The sequence below is a fragment of the Giraffa tippelskirchi genome, chromosome 2 (genome assembly GCF_054371585.1).
Source record: "Giraffa tippelskirchi isolate mGirTip1 chromosome 2, T2T-mGirTip1v1.2.pri, whole genome shotgun sequence".
Taxonomy (NCBI): domain Eukaryota; kingdom Metazoa; phylum Chordata; class Mammalia; order Artiodactyla; family Giraffidae; genus Giraffa; species Giraffa tippelskirchi.
The window spans coordinates 151,604,658-151,617,182 of NC_137276.1; the positions used below are offsets into that span (position 1 = coordinate 151,604,658).

The window sequence follows — 12,525 nt, forward strand, 5'->3', positions numbered from 1 at the left end:
ACAAGGTGGTTTGAGTAAAAGCCTTTCTGAACTATTAAGCAGACATAGAATGTGTTTTACTGTCATAGGTTCTCTCCTAGGTCATCCTTCAGGGCCAAAGGCCTCTGGCTCTTTTTCAACCAGAAAAGTTCTATCCTTGTCTCCTTCAGGCACAGAGCAAACCTGAAAGTGGACAAGTGCGATGATGTCTCAGGAGAGCTTACGATCAGGTGCACTGAGAGATGGTGCTGTCTCTCCAGTGCTATGGTCTCATGGTGTTTACCCATTGTATTTTCACTCATTGGAGCGGGAGCTGCCCAGTGTCAGGCAGTGACTTGGAAGAACAAGGGGAAAATGGAAAGATTATTCTATGCTGGTGTTTATAGAGTCCTGAATTTCATATCTAATCAAAATCATCCACAAACTCCTTTACTCTCTCTCTTTTTCATCCAATATATTTCTAAGTGGGTACTTTCCCCATAATAATAGCATTAAAATTCCAAGTTACTGAACACTTACTACATGGCAGACCTCAGATCAAAGGTTATCTTTCATCAACTCTTCTCAAAAACCCTTTGACAGATACTAATCTTTCTCTGTTTTTCAGATGAGAAAACTCAGTTTTAGAAAATTCTATTAACTTGACCATAATTGTTCAACTAGTAAATTTTGGAGCTTTGGACCCAAGCCCCTGTCTGAAGCAAAGCCTGCCCTTGAATCTGTGGATGGGTAGAGGTAGTGTGTATCCTTGGGAAGAACAGTGAGAGAAGAGACAAAAGCAGAGGAGAGAAGAAGAGTAGGGTGCCCCTTCAGTGACCCCAGTTCACCAAATCTTCATCATGGTGGTCCTCAGTGAGGCTTTCAAAAGCCCACATGCTAAAACAGTGATCATTTTCTAGAAGAAAAGGCTAACTGTAAGTCCAGTAGTAACACTTATCAATTATTTCTGCACAGCTGGTTTGTAAAATATATTATTAATGACATTAAGTTACTTGAGACTATTACTAAAGAGTCTTTTGTGTATCCAAAATGTTTACTTGGACAACTGAAATGTATAATATTTGAGAGTTATATCAATTGATTTTCTGGGTTGTAGGTTTACTTTGCAAATCTTTGTAAAAATCACTCCATGTAGAGCCTTTATGCCCATATTGTAGAACTTGGGGCAAGGTTTCTCCATTCAAGATTGTTATGAAGGTTGACAGTTGTTGAAGATTTATCTTCACAATTCATTTGGGCTAAACCTTAGTTGCTGTTTCCTGGGCCAAGAACCCAATAGGAATCCCATTAGGATCATAGTATTATGATGGAGAAATAGAATTCACTCCTAGACGTGGTGTCTAGGAATACCTGTAGTAAAAAACAAAGACTGCTGCAGAGAATTCTGGGAGACTGAGAACCACCTGCCTTTTGCTCTCCTGGATGATTAGGTCCTTGATAAAATCCCACTGTGTTTACCTTATGCTTAGGAGCTAAAGTAAACCTTTTCAACTGAGTAGAATTTCCTCAACTGAGTAGCACACGCTTTCAAAGGGGGAACCTTCCTGATAATGCAATTAGAACTCCTCTCTCAGTAGTGATGAATGAACTCAAATAAGGGGAAAAAACACATTGGCTATTCATGAATGCACAGCACCCCAAACAGGATAAGAACACTCATGGTACCCTGTGAAGTGTGCTTGGTGTACAGGAAATCTTTGTGAGGTGCCTGGAGGTGACGGTGTCTCTGGATGATACAAGACTTTATGGTGAACAGGTGCCTGGGGCTGGTAGGTGACAGGACAAAAAGTGACAGAGTGTGTTACAGTTAAACAACTCTGGGAAATCTTGTTCTTATATTCTCCTTCTCCAATCTAGCCCCTCTCCTCCTCTCCTCGTAGGAGTGTGAAGTATAAAACATGGGCTTATGATTAGATGGAAATTTGACAGGGGTAGCTCTGCTGTGCATTGAAATATGTCCAGGAAAGTTCATAAGTTTGTTAGGTACTCAAGGAAATAATACTCTGAAAAATACTCTGTTTTACAAAATCTATGTTTATGACCCCATGTATATGCCCAATCTTTGTCAAAATTGGGTCATAGTTTTCAAATGGGATCTTTGACCCCTAGAGGTTTAGTTACGTTAACTGAGATCCACAAAGAGGCAAGTAGGCAGAAGCAAGGGCAGGGCATAATTCAGACTCTCTCAGCCCTCCTGCTCAAAAGAACACAACCTGAAATCTGCACATTGATTTGCCAGGCTCTCCCTCCCAGAACCTCAGCATGTCCTCTCCAGGATTCAAGAGACTCAGAAAATGAGTACTCTAGAGTCTTCACCCCTCTAGATGATGAGCTGCAGCAAGTGGTGTGAGAAGGTTTGGATTTCCCTACAGCTCGCATGAGGATCTGAGAGATACCCCATCAACCAGGCTCTGGGAAAGCCAGTGACCGCACAAGTACTGCTTCTCTAGGTATTTCCCAGACAGTTGGGCCTTCCTAGAGAGCCTTAGTTTGGTTTCCCTGCCACACCCAATTCAACGGCTATATGGGAGACTACCCTGAGCCAAGCTCCTGGCCAGGCACTGGAGGCAGGTCTTTATTCTTAGGGGCTCAAAACCTTGTGAGGCAGATACAAAAATGGACTACACATCTCAGTGTGACAGGGGTTATTATTGAAGCAGGCCCTCCAACTGCTATGGGGTGGGGTGGGGAATCTAACAGAAGAAGATCCTCAGGCAGACAAGAGAGCAGATGGCATCCTACAGGCAAGAGGAAGAGTTTGTGCAAAGGCACAGGGGCCTCAGAACCTGACATGTCTGCAGAACAGCAAGGGGGTCAACATGAAGGAAACATGGGTGGGTAGGCGGAGGAGGGACAGGTGGAAGGCCAGCAGGGAGTGGGCCTGATGGGTTTTGGAGGCTACACTTTGCACAGCTATAAGGAACACAGCTGGAGAGTAAATGGAGCCCCAGGGGCCACATCCAGGGGCAGGGAGCTGGGTATAACGCCCGAGCACTTTCTCTGGCACCTCCCTGGACAGCAGAAACAGCCCCAGCTGCATGAGGCAGGAAGACTCTTTCTGAATGTGTGGGGCAGCAGGGGTCAGCCCTTGGCAAGATTCTGCTCACAGTTTCACAGTTTAATCTTAGAGCATTTAGCAAAAAGATGCAAATCCTGTCTCTATTAACTATCTGGGGGACTTGAGACTCAAAGATAACCTTTGAACAGAAAGGGCTCCAGCCCTGTGTTGGAGACTGCTGGCTGACTCCCCCAAAACTCAGTTTCTCCTTTTTCCTTTGTAAATAGAATCATGAGTTGAAGTTGAGTGCTTACTGTTTGGAATTCATCTCCAAGCCTCTTTCCAGATGGGAAAGATATGAATGTGTGACTGAGTTCAGGCCAAAGCAATAGAAGAGGTAGGGTCATGTGGACCTTCTGGGAAGGCTGCTCGAAGGGAGCTCAGTCACCCATGGGGCCTCTCTGTCGCCTTCCTGTTTTCTCCTTCAATCAGCCCGCAACTTGTATGTGATGGCTAGAGCTCTGCAGACAACGAGAGCTGTGAGGAGGCCTTGCAGGTGGAGGTCATACATAGGGTGGTGGGTCCGTGAGAATGAGTCCCCACACACCTGCTCTGACTTCCTCTTGATTCGTTTTCACATAAGAGGGAAACAAACATTCATCTTGTTTAATTCACTATTTGGAGCTGGTCTCTTGTGTGCAACTGAAACCTAGCTTTGATTGATACCAACTTAAATCCCCTTATTTTACAGGGGAAGAATTTGAGATCAGGGAAGCAAAGTGACTGGAAAAAGATTACACAGTAAGCTTACTTAAAAGCTATGTCTCTCCAAGCAAAATGTCTAATGCTTTTTGCTCATACCAAATTTAGCAAGTATTTCTTGAATATACACATGTAGGAGTGTAGTGCATAAGCGTAGAACATGGACCCCAATTTGTTAGCTGAGTGCCTGTGTTCACCCCCTAAGAATGTGCAGCTCAGAGAGGAAAGGACAATGTGGGCATTTCCCCTCCACCTGCCAGGGCATTTATCACACACTCATTGCATTCTTGAATCCACCAGTCACCTGCCAGCCATTGAAATTTTGCCCACACATAGCTCACTGAGGGCTCCTCCTACACTGAGAACTTATGTTTTTTTATTAGTTTGCTCTATTAATCATAATAATGACTTTCCATTTTTGCCTCCCAAAGAATGTGACACTCTAATTCTGAAAGTGCAGCACAAAGGAAAACAGCCTGGATTAGAGCAGCTGGCCTGACTCTTCACCCAACTTTCATGATGATTTGTGTTACACTGCAGTGCAGATGTGCCCCCCATTTGAGCACGTTAGTGGGGCCGTGTGGACAGAGCTAGCTCCCTTACACATCCAAGTCAGTGGTAGTGTAAGGAATTGTGAATCAACAAGCAAGCTTTACAAAGTACATAAGAGGACCCTGTGTCCTAGGGAGAAAACGCTCCTGGTGAAAGCAGGGGATAGGGACATAAAAGGATCATTGAAAGCTTAGCTTCCTTGACAGTCTCTCTGATCTGAAATCCTTGCAATTGAAAAATAAATCTTTGATAGCCTGGCTTACATCCTTCTGAGATGGTGCAGTTTGTCAGCCACATCTCATTCATCTTCACAACTTACTGTTACATAATATAAACGTAGCACTTCATTTGAGAAAAGCAGAAAAAGCAAAGCATGACATGATTTCCCCAGAGTGTGTGGCAAGAGCCCCATTTTTAAGTCCTGGCTCAGGTCTTCACCTCTTAAATGGGAGTGATTTCTACAAACTCTCCCTAATCAAGTGCTTAGAACCCATTTGGAACCATGGGCAGTGTCTCTGTCTTCCTGCGTTAACACCAACTCTGCCTGACTCATGGAAAACAATCCAAACCATGGAAGCCTTTGGGAAACAATGAAGTGTGCTCCACATGTAGAGTAATAAAAAGACAGTCCCAAGTCAAATACCCACAGTAACTGAAGTCACTACAGCTATTTCCAGTCTGCCCGGCCACGTTGGTCACCGGCACTAGAATGAATTTACATTTAATAAGACCAGATATGGTGGGTTCACCATGGAAGGTCATGTGTGTCACTCACCAGCCAGAGACACGAAGAGCACCACCACTGCAGGGATCTGCCAGGACATGACTGGGGAGCCAGGGAGCACCAGTGGCTCTCCAAGCAGCTGCTAGGCTCAGCGCTCAGCACGGCTGGGTCTTCTGAATGGTGGGAGGCTGATGCCAGGGCAAGCGCCTTCTGCCCTTCACTCAGTTGCGGCAGAGAAACCAAAGTCACTTGTGTTATGAGAAGCAACTGAAAGGCCCTCCCAAGCGGTGCACTGAGTGGGCAGGAAACCACAAGTGGCACTTTCGGTTCTGCCTTAAGTGTTTGTAAGGAATGGGGTGGGGGATGGGCTGGGGATGTCCCCCAGCCCAGTTAAGAGCATCTAAGATTATTTTCCACAAGAGGTGGTGGATCTGTGTCAGTACCTGCTTCCTTCTCTCATAAGCTGGGTCTCCATTTTTCTCTAAGATCTTGAATCTACTTCTATATAAACCCAGAGACTCTTCTCAGTTCAGTTCAGTTCAGTCACTCAGTCATGTCCGACTCTGTGACCCTATGTACCGCAGCACACCAGGCCTCCCTGTCCATCACCAACTCCTAGAGTCCACCCAAACCCATGTCCATCGAGTTGATGATGCCATCCAACCATCTCATCCTCTGTCGTCCCCTTCTCCTCCTGCCTTCAATCTTTCCCAGCATCAGAGTCTTTTCAAATGAGTCAGTTCTTCACATCAGGTGGCCAAAGTATTGGAGTTTCAGCTTCAACATCAGTCCTTCCAGTGAACACCCAGGACTGATCTCCTTTAGGATGGACTGGTTGGATCTCCTTGCAGTCCAAGGGACTCTCAAGAGTCTTCTCCAACACCATAGTTCAAAAGCATCAATTCTTCGGTGCTCAGCTTTCTCTATAGTCCAACACTCACATCCATACATGACCACTGGAAAAACCATAGCCTTGACTAGACAGAATTTTGCTGGCAAAGTAATGTCTCTGCTTTTTAATACGCTGTAGGTTGGTCATAAGTTTCCTTCCAAGGAGTAAGCGTCTTTTATTCTCATATCTACAATCACCATCTGCAGTGATTTTGGAGCCCAGAAAAATAAAGTCTGTCACTGTTTCCACTGTTTGCCCATCTATCTGCCATGAAGTGATGGGACCGGATGCTATGATCTTAGTTTTCTGAATGTTGAGCTTTAAGCCAACTTTTTCACTCTCCTCTTTCACTTTCATCAAGAGGCTCTTTAGTTCTTCTTCACTTTCTGCCATAAGGGTGGTGTCATCAGCTGAGAGAAAATCAATCCCTCACTCATGAGGAATCAGTAGGAGTCAAAACTCAGTGGTAGAGCACTGTCTGTCTCTGTGTGTATTCACAAGAAGTTGGAGACAGCCCTGCTCACTGCTCAAGGCAGCCTTATCTGGCACCCTCACCTTGCGGGGAGTGGGGAAGAGTACAGTCTAAAGAGTTGGGGAGATCTGGGGTTTGAATCTGACCCTGTCAACTCAGCAGTTGTACGACCTTGGGTAATCTTTCTGAGCCTAGGTTTCTTCTGTTGTACTGGATTGAAATTGTGGATTTGTTTATTTCTCTTTGCAGTTCTGTTTTTGCTTTGTGTATTCTGAAGCTCTGTTATTGATGTGTAAACACTTAGGCTTGGTATGTCCTCTTGATAGATTTACTACTTTATTATTTTTAAGTGATTTTTTTTTGGTCCTATTCTTTGTTCCGAGACTCACTTTGTTTTTATATTAACATAATTATTCTTTCTTTTGATTAGTGTTAGTATGGGATATCTTCTTCCATCCTTTTACTTTTAATCTATTTCTGTCTTTATGTGTGTGTTAGTCACTCAGTCGTGTCCGATTCTTTGTGACTTTATGGACTATAGCCTGCCAGGTTCCTCTGTCCACGGAATTCTCCAGTCAAGAATACTGGAGTGGTTTGCAATTCTGTTCTCTAGGGGATATTCCTGACTCAGGGATCAAACTTTGGTATCCTGCATTGCAGGCAGATTCTTTACTCTCTGAGCCACCAGGGAAGCCTTTGTTTCTTTATACTGTTAGATAAAATGAGGCATACTAAATTTTTTTTAAGTTTATTTGAGCAAAACTCAGTTCAAATTGGGCAGGGTCAAACTAGAAGTAGTTGGGAGAGCTCCAGTGATAGAAGCTAGGGGAAAGACTTCTAGAGAAGACGCAGAAGCAAAGCAAGGAAATTATTTGATTAGCTGTAGCTTAAGTGGTGCGTTCTTTGAGAAAGTCAAGCTGGCTGTGTGTGATTGGTTGTCTCTAGGTTTCAGTTTCTTAACCTTCAGGCATTTCAGGCACAGGTTTTGGTTTGTTTATGTAGGCACTAAGACTTTAAAGCCACCTCAATCTAAAGGCCTCCTTGGCTAACAATATTTAAAGTGGGTTTCTTGCAGGTCACAAGTGTGGTCTTTTTTCTTTTCTTTTTAAAATATTCAATTTAACAATAACCTCCTTTTAATTGGGGTGTTCAAACAATATGATTACTGATATAGTTACATTTATATCTACCATCTTGGCAACTGTTTTCTATTTTTTCCTGCCCATTCTTGGTTTCATTTCTCCTCTGTCTCTATCAACTCTTGGTTAGTTATTTTTTTTTTTAATTCCATGTTATCTCATCTGTTGACTTATTAGTTGTAACTCTCATGTTGTAAGTAATATTATCTCATAAAGCAAAAACTCCCATGTTTGCTTTAGAGTTTAGGGTATATATCTTTAAGGTATCACAGTGTATCTTCAAATGATTTTATACTACTTCACATAGAAGAATCTTACAACGGTTTACTTCCGTTTCTTCCCTCTTCATTTCTGTTGTCTTGTCATACGTTTTAATTCGGTAGATGTAATGAATCCCACAACATATTGTTATTCTATTTTTATTTAAATAATCAATTATCTTTCAAGGAGAGGTAGATGATAAGGGGGGATAAAAGGCTTCCATACTTACTCATTGGGACTTCCCTGGCAGTCCAGTAGTTGAGAATCAGTCTTGCAATTCAGGGGATGTGAGTTTGATCCTGGGTTGGGGGAACTAAAGTCCCACAAGCTGCAGAGCAGCTAAGCTTGTAGGCTCTGGAGTCCAAGTGCCACTAGGAGAGTCCCTGCACTGCAGCGAAAGATCCCCATGCTGCAACTAAGACCTGATGCAGACAAATAGATAAAAAATAAATAAAATATCAAAAAAGAATTCTTTAAATTAAAAGAAAAAAACTTGGAGAAGGAAATGGCAACCCACTCCAGTATTCTTGCCTGGAAAAGTCCACGGACAGAGGAGCCTGGTGGGCTGCAGTCCATGGGGTTACATGACTGAGCACGCGTGCATGAGGGTGGAGGGAGATGGGTTGGTAGCAATAAACTGGTAGAACTAAAAAAATAAATAAATAAAAAATAAAAGAAAAAAACTTACTCATGTGATTACCATTTCTTGCAGTCTTCATTCCTTTGTGTAGATCCTTGGGTCAGTCGTTGTCACATTTATCCTAAGTATACCACATACATCAAATTACGCAAGTGTTACCTGTGTTTAAGGTAAGGCCCTGTTTGCTCAAATGCTTTCTCAGTGTGTGCTCCACCTCAGCTTTAGATCTTCCCTGGTATGTGTCACATTCTCTCTCTCCATGCTTTTTAGCTCTCCTGGCAGATTCCACCGTTACTGATAGTCGCTGCTTGTTAGTCTGGTGCTGGGCACTAAGCCAGGAGGTGCTCTGTTCTGATTAAGACTCAATCAGGCAAGCATTCTGTCCCTGGGTTTTGAGGGAGTGTGCCCTTCGAATTGTTTCTATCCTTCTCCCAGCACATATGCCCACCTCTCTCCCAGGATCAGATGTACAGTTTTCATTCCAGTCTCTTTCCCCAGCTGCAGTTGGGCTTATCAGCCTGTAAGTCTGTGTTTATCACACCTGTTCTTGAGCAGTTGGATCTGCTTCTGTTCTGTTAGAAATAGGATCCGAGTATTGTTTCCTGTATTTCCTGCAGCAGCTAGTATTCCTCTTTCTTGGGCTATGCCCTGAAGGATACTTTCTCAGGACTTTCACTAATTTGTGTGTGTGTGTGTGTGTGTGTGTGTGTGTGTGTTAGAGTGCTCAGTGACACTACTCGAGAAAAGTCTGCTAGTGAATGGAAATTTTCATTACATCTGTGGGTTTCAATTTTCTCTTGCAAACTTACACTAGGCCACTAACAAATTTAGCTGAACTCTCCTTGCCAACATGTAGCATTGCCTGCTCCAAGTAGGCAGGAGCTGGAGTTCCATCTCTCTGTACAGGTGCCTGTCTTTCCTTGGACTTCAGGTTATATGGCTGCCCTGTGAACTCAGCTCTCTTATGGTCCCCTATAGTTGTGAATTTGCATATTTTCCAGATTTTTCTGATCTTGTAAGTGTAGGAACAGTGCTCTTTCTAGCTTTCTCCATAGTATTATTGTTAATAGCTGCATAGAATTCCATTGTATGTCAGTACAATACTTTATCAACCAGCTTTTAAGTTATTTAATATATTTTTAATTTATTGTTAACAAAACTTAGCAGCTTAAAACAGCAAACACTTGTTATCTCATGGCCCTCTGGCAATAAATTCAAGGGTGGTTTTGGTGGGTTCTTCTGTGTCTGGGTCTCTTATGAAGTTTCAGTCAAGACGTCAGCTTGAGCCGAAGCCATCAGAAGACTCGACTGGGGCTGGAGAATCTAACCTCCCAGGTAGCTCACACACGGCTGCTGGCAGGAGGCTTCAGTTCCTACCACTCAAATCTCTCCTCTGGGCTGTTTCAGTGTCCTCTCCATACGCCAGCTAACTTCTTCTACAGTAAGTAATCCAACAGGGAGAACGAGGAAGAAAACAAAATGGCTTTTATAATGCAGTCTTGAAGGCAACGAGCCTCACTCACACTACATTCTGTTTACTACAGTCACTAGTACAGCCACATTTAAAGAGAGGGTAATTTTACTGCACTCTTTGAAAGGAGGAGTCTCAACTTGTTGCAAGAAAAAGAGTGAGGTGCAGGAAAATGGTCACATCCTAGGTTACATCTGAGTCCCTGGGACAGTCACCAAGTGTGGATTCTTGGCTTAGTGCAGGAAAAAATTCAAGAGCGAACCATAGTAAACTGAAAGAAGGTTTGTTCAGGGAGGAAACACACCGCATATACAGAGCATAGACCATCTCAGAAGGCAAGAGAGGAGAGGGAGGCACCAGTGTACAGGGTTGTCAGCTTTTATAGGGGTGAATAATTTCATAGGCTGAGTGGGAGGAGTATTCCAGCTATTTGGGGGAAGAGAGGTTTCCAGGAATTGGGCAAGTGCCCATTTTTTGACCTTTAAGGTCATCCTTGGAGCCATCATGGCACTTGCAGTATGTCATTTAGAGTACTGATATTACAGTGAGCATACACTGAGGCTCAAGTCAAGTGGAAGTTGACTCACCCGCCATCTTGGATCTGGTTGGTTCTGATCAGTTTATATCCTGTCCTATGTCATTCTTTTGGACGTTGTGCCGCCTTCCTGTTTCAAATTTGGGGATAAAATGTAACACTACCACAGACATTTGTTTTCCATTTCTCACCACTTGTTTTCCTCTTAAAAGTAAACCTAAAATGAACCCTGTACATATAATTCTTTGTTCATTTGTACGAGCATATCATTAAAATAAATTTCTAGAAGAAGAATTGCTGGATCAAATAATATAATTGTTTTAAATTTTCAAAACTGTTACAAATTGCCTTCTAAAATGCTAGCACTAATTTATATTCCTACCAACAAAGAATGAGGGTGCTGGTTTTCCTATACCTTCTCCATCACTGGGTATTATCAAAGTTTTAAATGTTGGGCACTCTGATAATGAAAAATGATATTGTTTGGCCTCTTTACATCTATTTACTATTTTGAATTTTTTTCCTATGTATATTCATATCCTTTGCCTATTTCTTTTTCCATTGTTATTGATTTGTAAAAGCTCTCTATATAATACACCAAAGAATTTAGTCTTGTGGCACATATTTTGAAAATGCATTTACCTTTTGAGTTTCAAGTTTTCCTTTTTTCTACATATAAGTTTTTGCCTCTTGCATAGCTTAATTTGCAAAAATTTTCCTTTGTAGCTTCTGGTTTCAGTTTTTGCCTGGAAAGACTTTATCCTATTCAAGATTCTTTTTACAATGTTGTGATTTTCATGATTTTTTTAAGTCACACATTTGAACAAATAGTGAAACCAAGAAAGACCCTGTGGGGCTCTTGGGCATGGAAGCTTTTCATACAGTTGCTATTCAGGGAAAAGTGGATGCAGAGGCAAGGGAGGAGCAGTCAAGAAACAATACTATAGCCTTGAGGCAGGGTCTTAGTTCTATCTCAAGGGATACACATAACAATATCTTTGAGCTCTTTATAGAACTAAGAAAGTGAAAGTGAAAGTGAAGCTGCTCAGTCATGTCCAACTCTTTGCAACCCCATGGACTGCAGCCTACCATGCTCCTCCGTCCATGGGATTTTCCAGGCAAGAGTACTGGAGTGGGTGGCCATTTCCTTCTCCAGGGGATCTTCCCCACCCAGAGATTGAACCTGGGTCTCCCGCATTGTAGGCAGATGCTTTACCATCTGCACCACTAGGGAAGTCTTTATAGAACTAAAAATACTAGCAAATGGAAGATGTTAGCATTCCTCACCCCAGATTAAAGGAACTAGAGAAGCTCTTCAAAAGACCACCAAAGGCCAGACTAAAGGAGTGTAGGCCCGGCACACACCCTAATCTTTATCAATAACTCTGTCCTTAAACTATTGCTAGAAAAACTCCTTACCAAGTCCCTCTGGGTTGAGGACACACAGTTTTTGAGAGGCATGAGCCTGCTATGTCCCCATTTGACTGGCAATGCAGTAAAGCTATCCTTTTCTACTTCACTCCAACTCTTGTCTTAGAGATTTGATTTGGCATTGGTGTATGAATGATTTTAAGGGCTGAGATAAACTTATTATTGTTTTTTCCATATTGCCATCCAGAGGTCCAAATACCACTTTTACACATAATTTATCTTTTTGGTTCAGAACTAATTTGAAGTGCCTTTTTTTGTAGTGTAAATTCTGAGATGTATTTGGGTCCATTTCAAGATTCTCTTCTCCATTCTTTTTGTTAATTTCCATGGTATATGGTCTCTGGCAAATTAAAACATTATGGTTGTTGTTGTTGAGTCTCAAAATTGTGTCTAACCCTGTACAACCCTATGGACTGTAGTATGCCAGGCTCCTTTGTCCTCCACTATCTCCCCGAGTTTGCGCAAACTCATGTCCATTGAGTCCATGATGCTATCTAACCATCTCATTCTCCACCGTCTCCTTCTTTTGCCTTCAATCTTTCCCCAAAACAGGGTCATTTCCAATGAGTCAGCTCTTTGCCTCAGGTGGCCAAAGTATTTGAGCTTCAGTTTCTGTATCAGTCCTTCCAATGAGTATTCAGGGTTGATTTACTTTAAGATTGACTGGTT

At 42.5% G+C, this 12,525-nt stretch overlaps 1 protein-coding gene across 2 annotated transcripts in view; it reads right to left on the bottom strand.

Moving 5' to 3' along the window:
• The window catches only part of LAMP3 (lysosome associated membrane protein 3), a 31,326-nt gene extending 26,079 nt beyond the window's left edge, over positions 1–5,247 (bottom strand). For both annotated transcript variants that reach the window (XM_081571157.1, XM_081571156.1), the window contains exon 1: positions 5,067–5,247. In XM_081571157.1, the coding sequence (XP_081427283.1) occupies positions 5,067–5,115 (49 nt within the window). In that variant the 5' untranslated portion in view covers positions 5,116–5,247. The remainder of the gene's footprint in view (positions 1–5,066) is intronic.
• Positions 5,248–12,525: the final 7,278 nt, after the last annotated feature.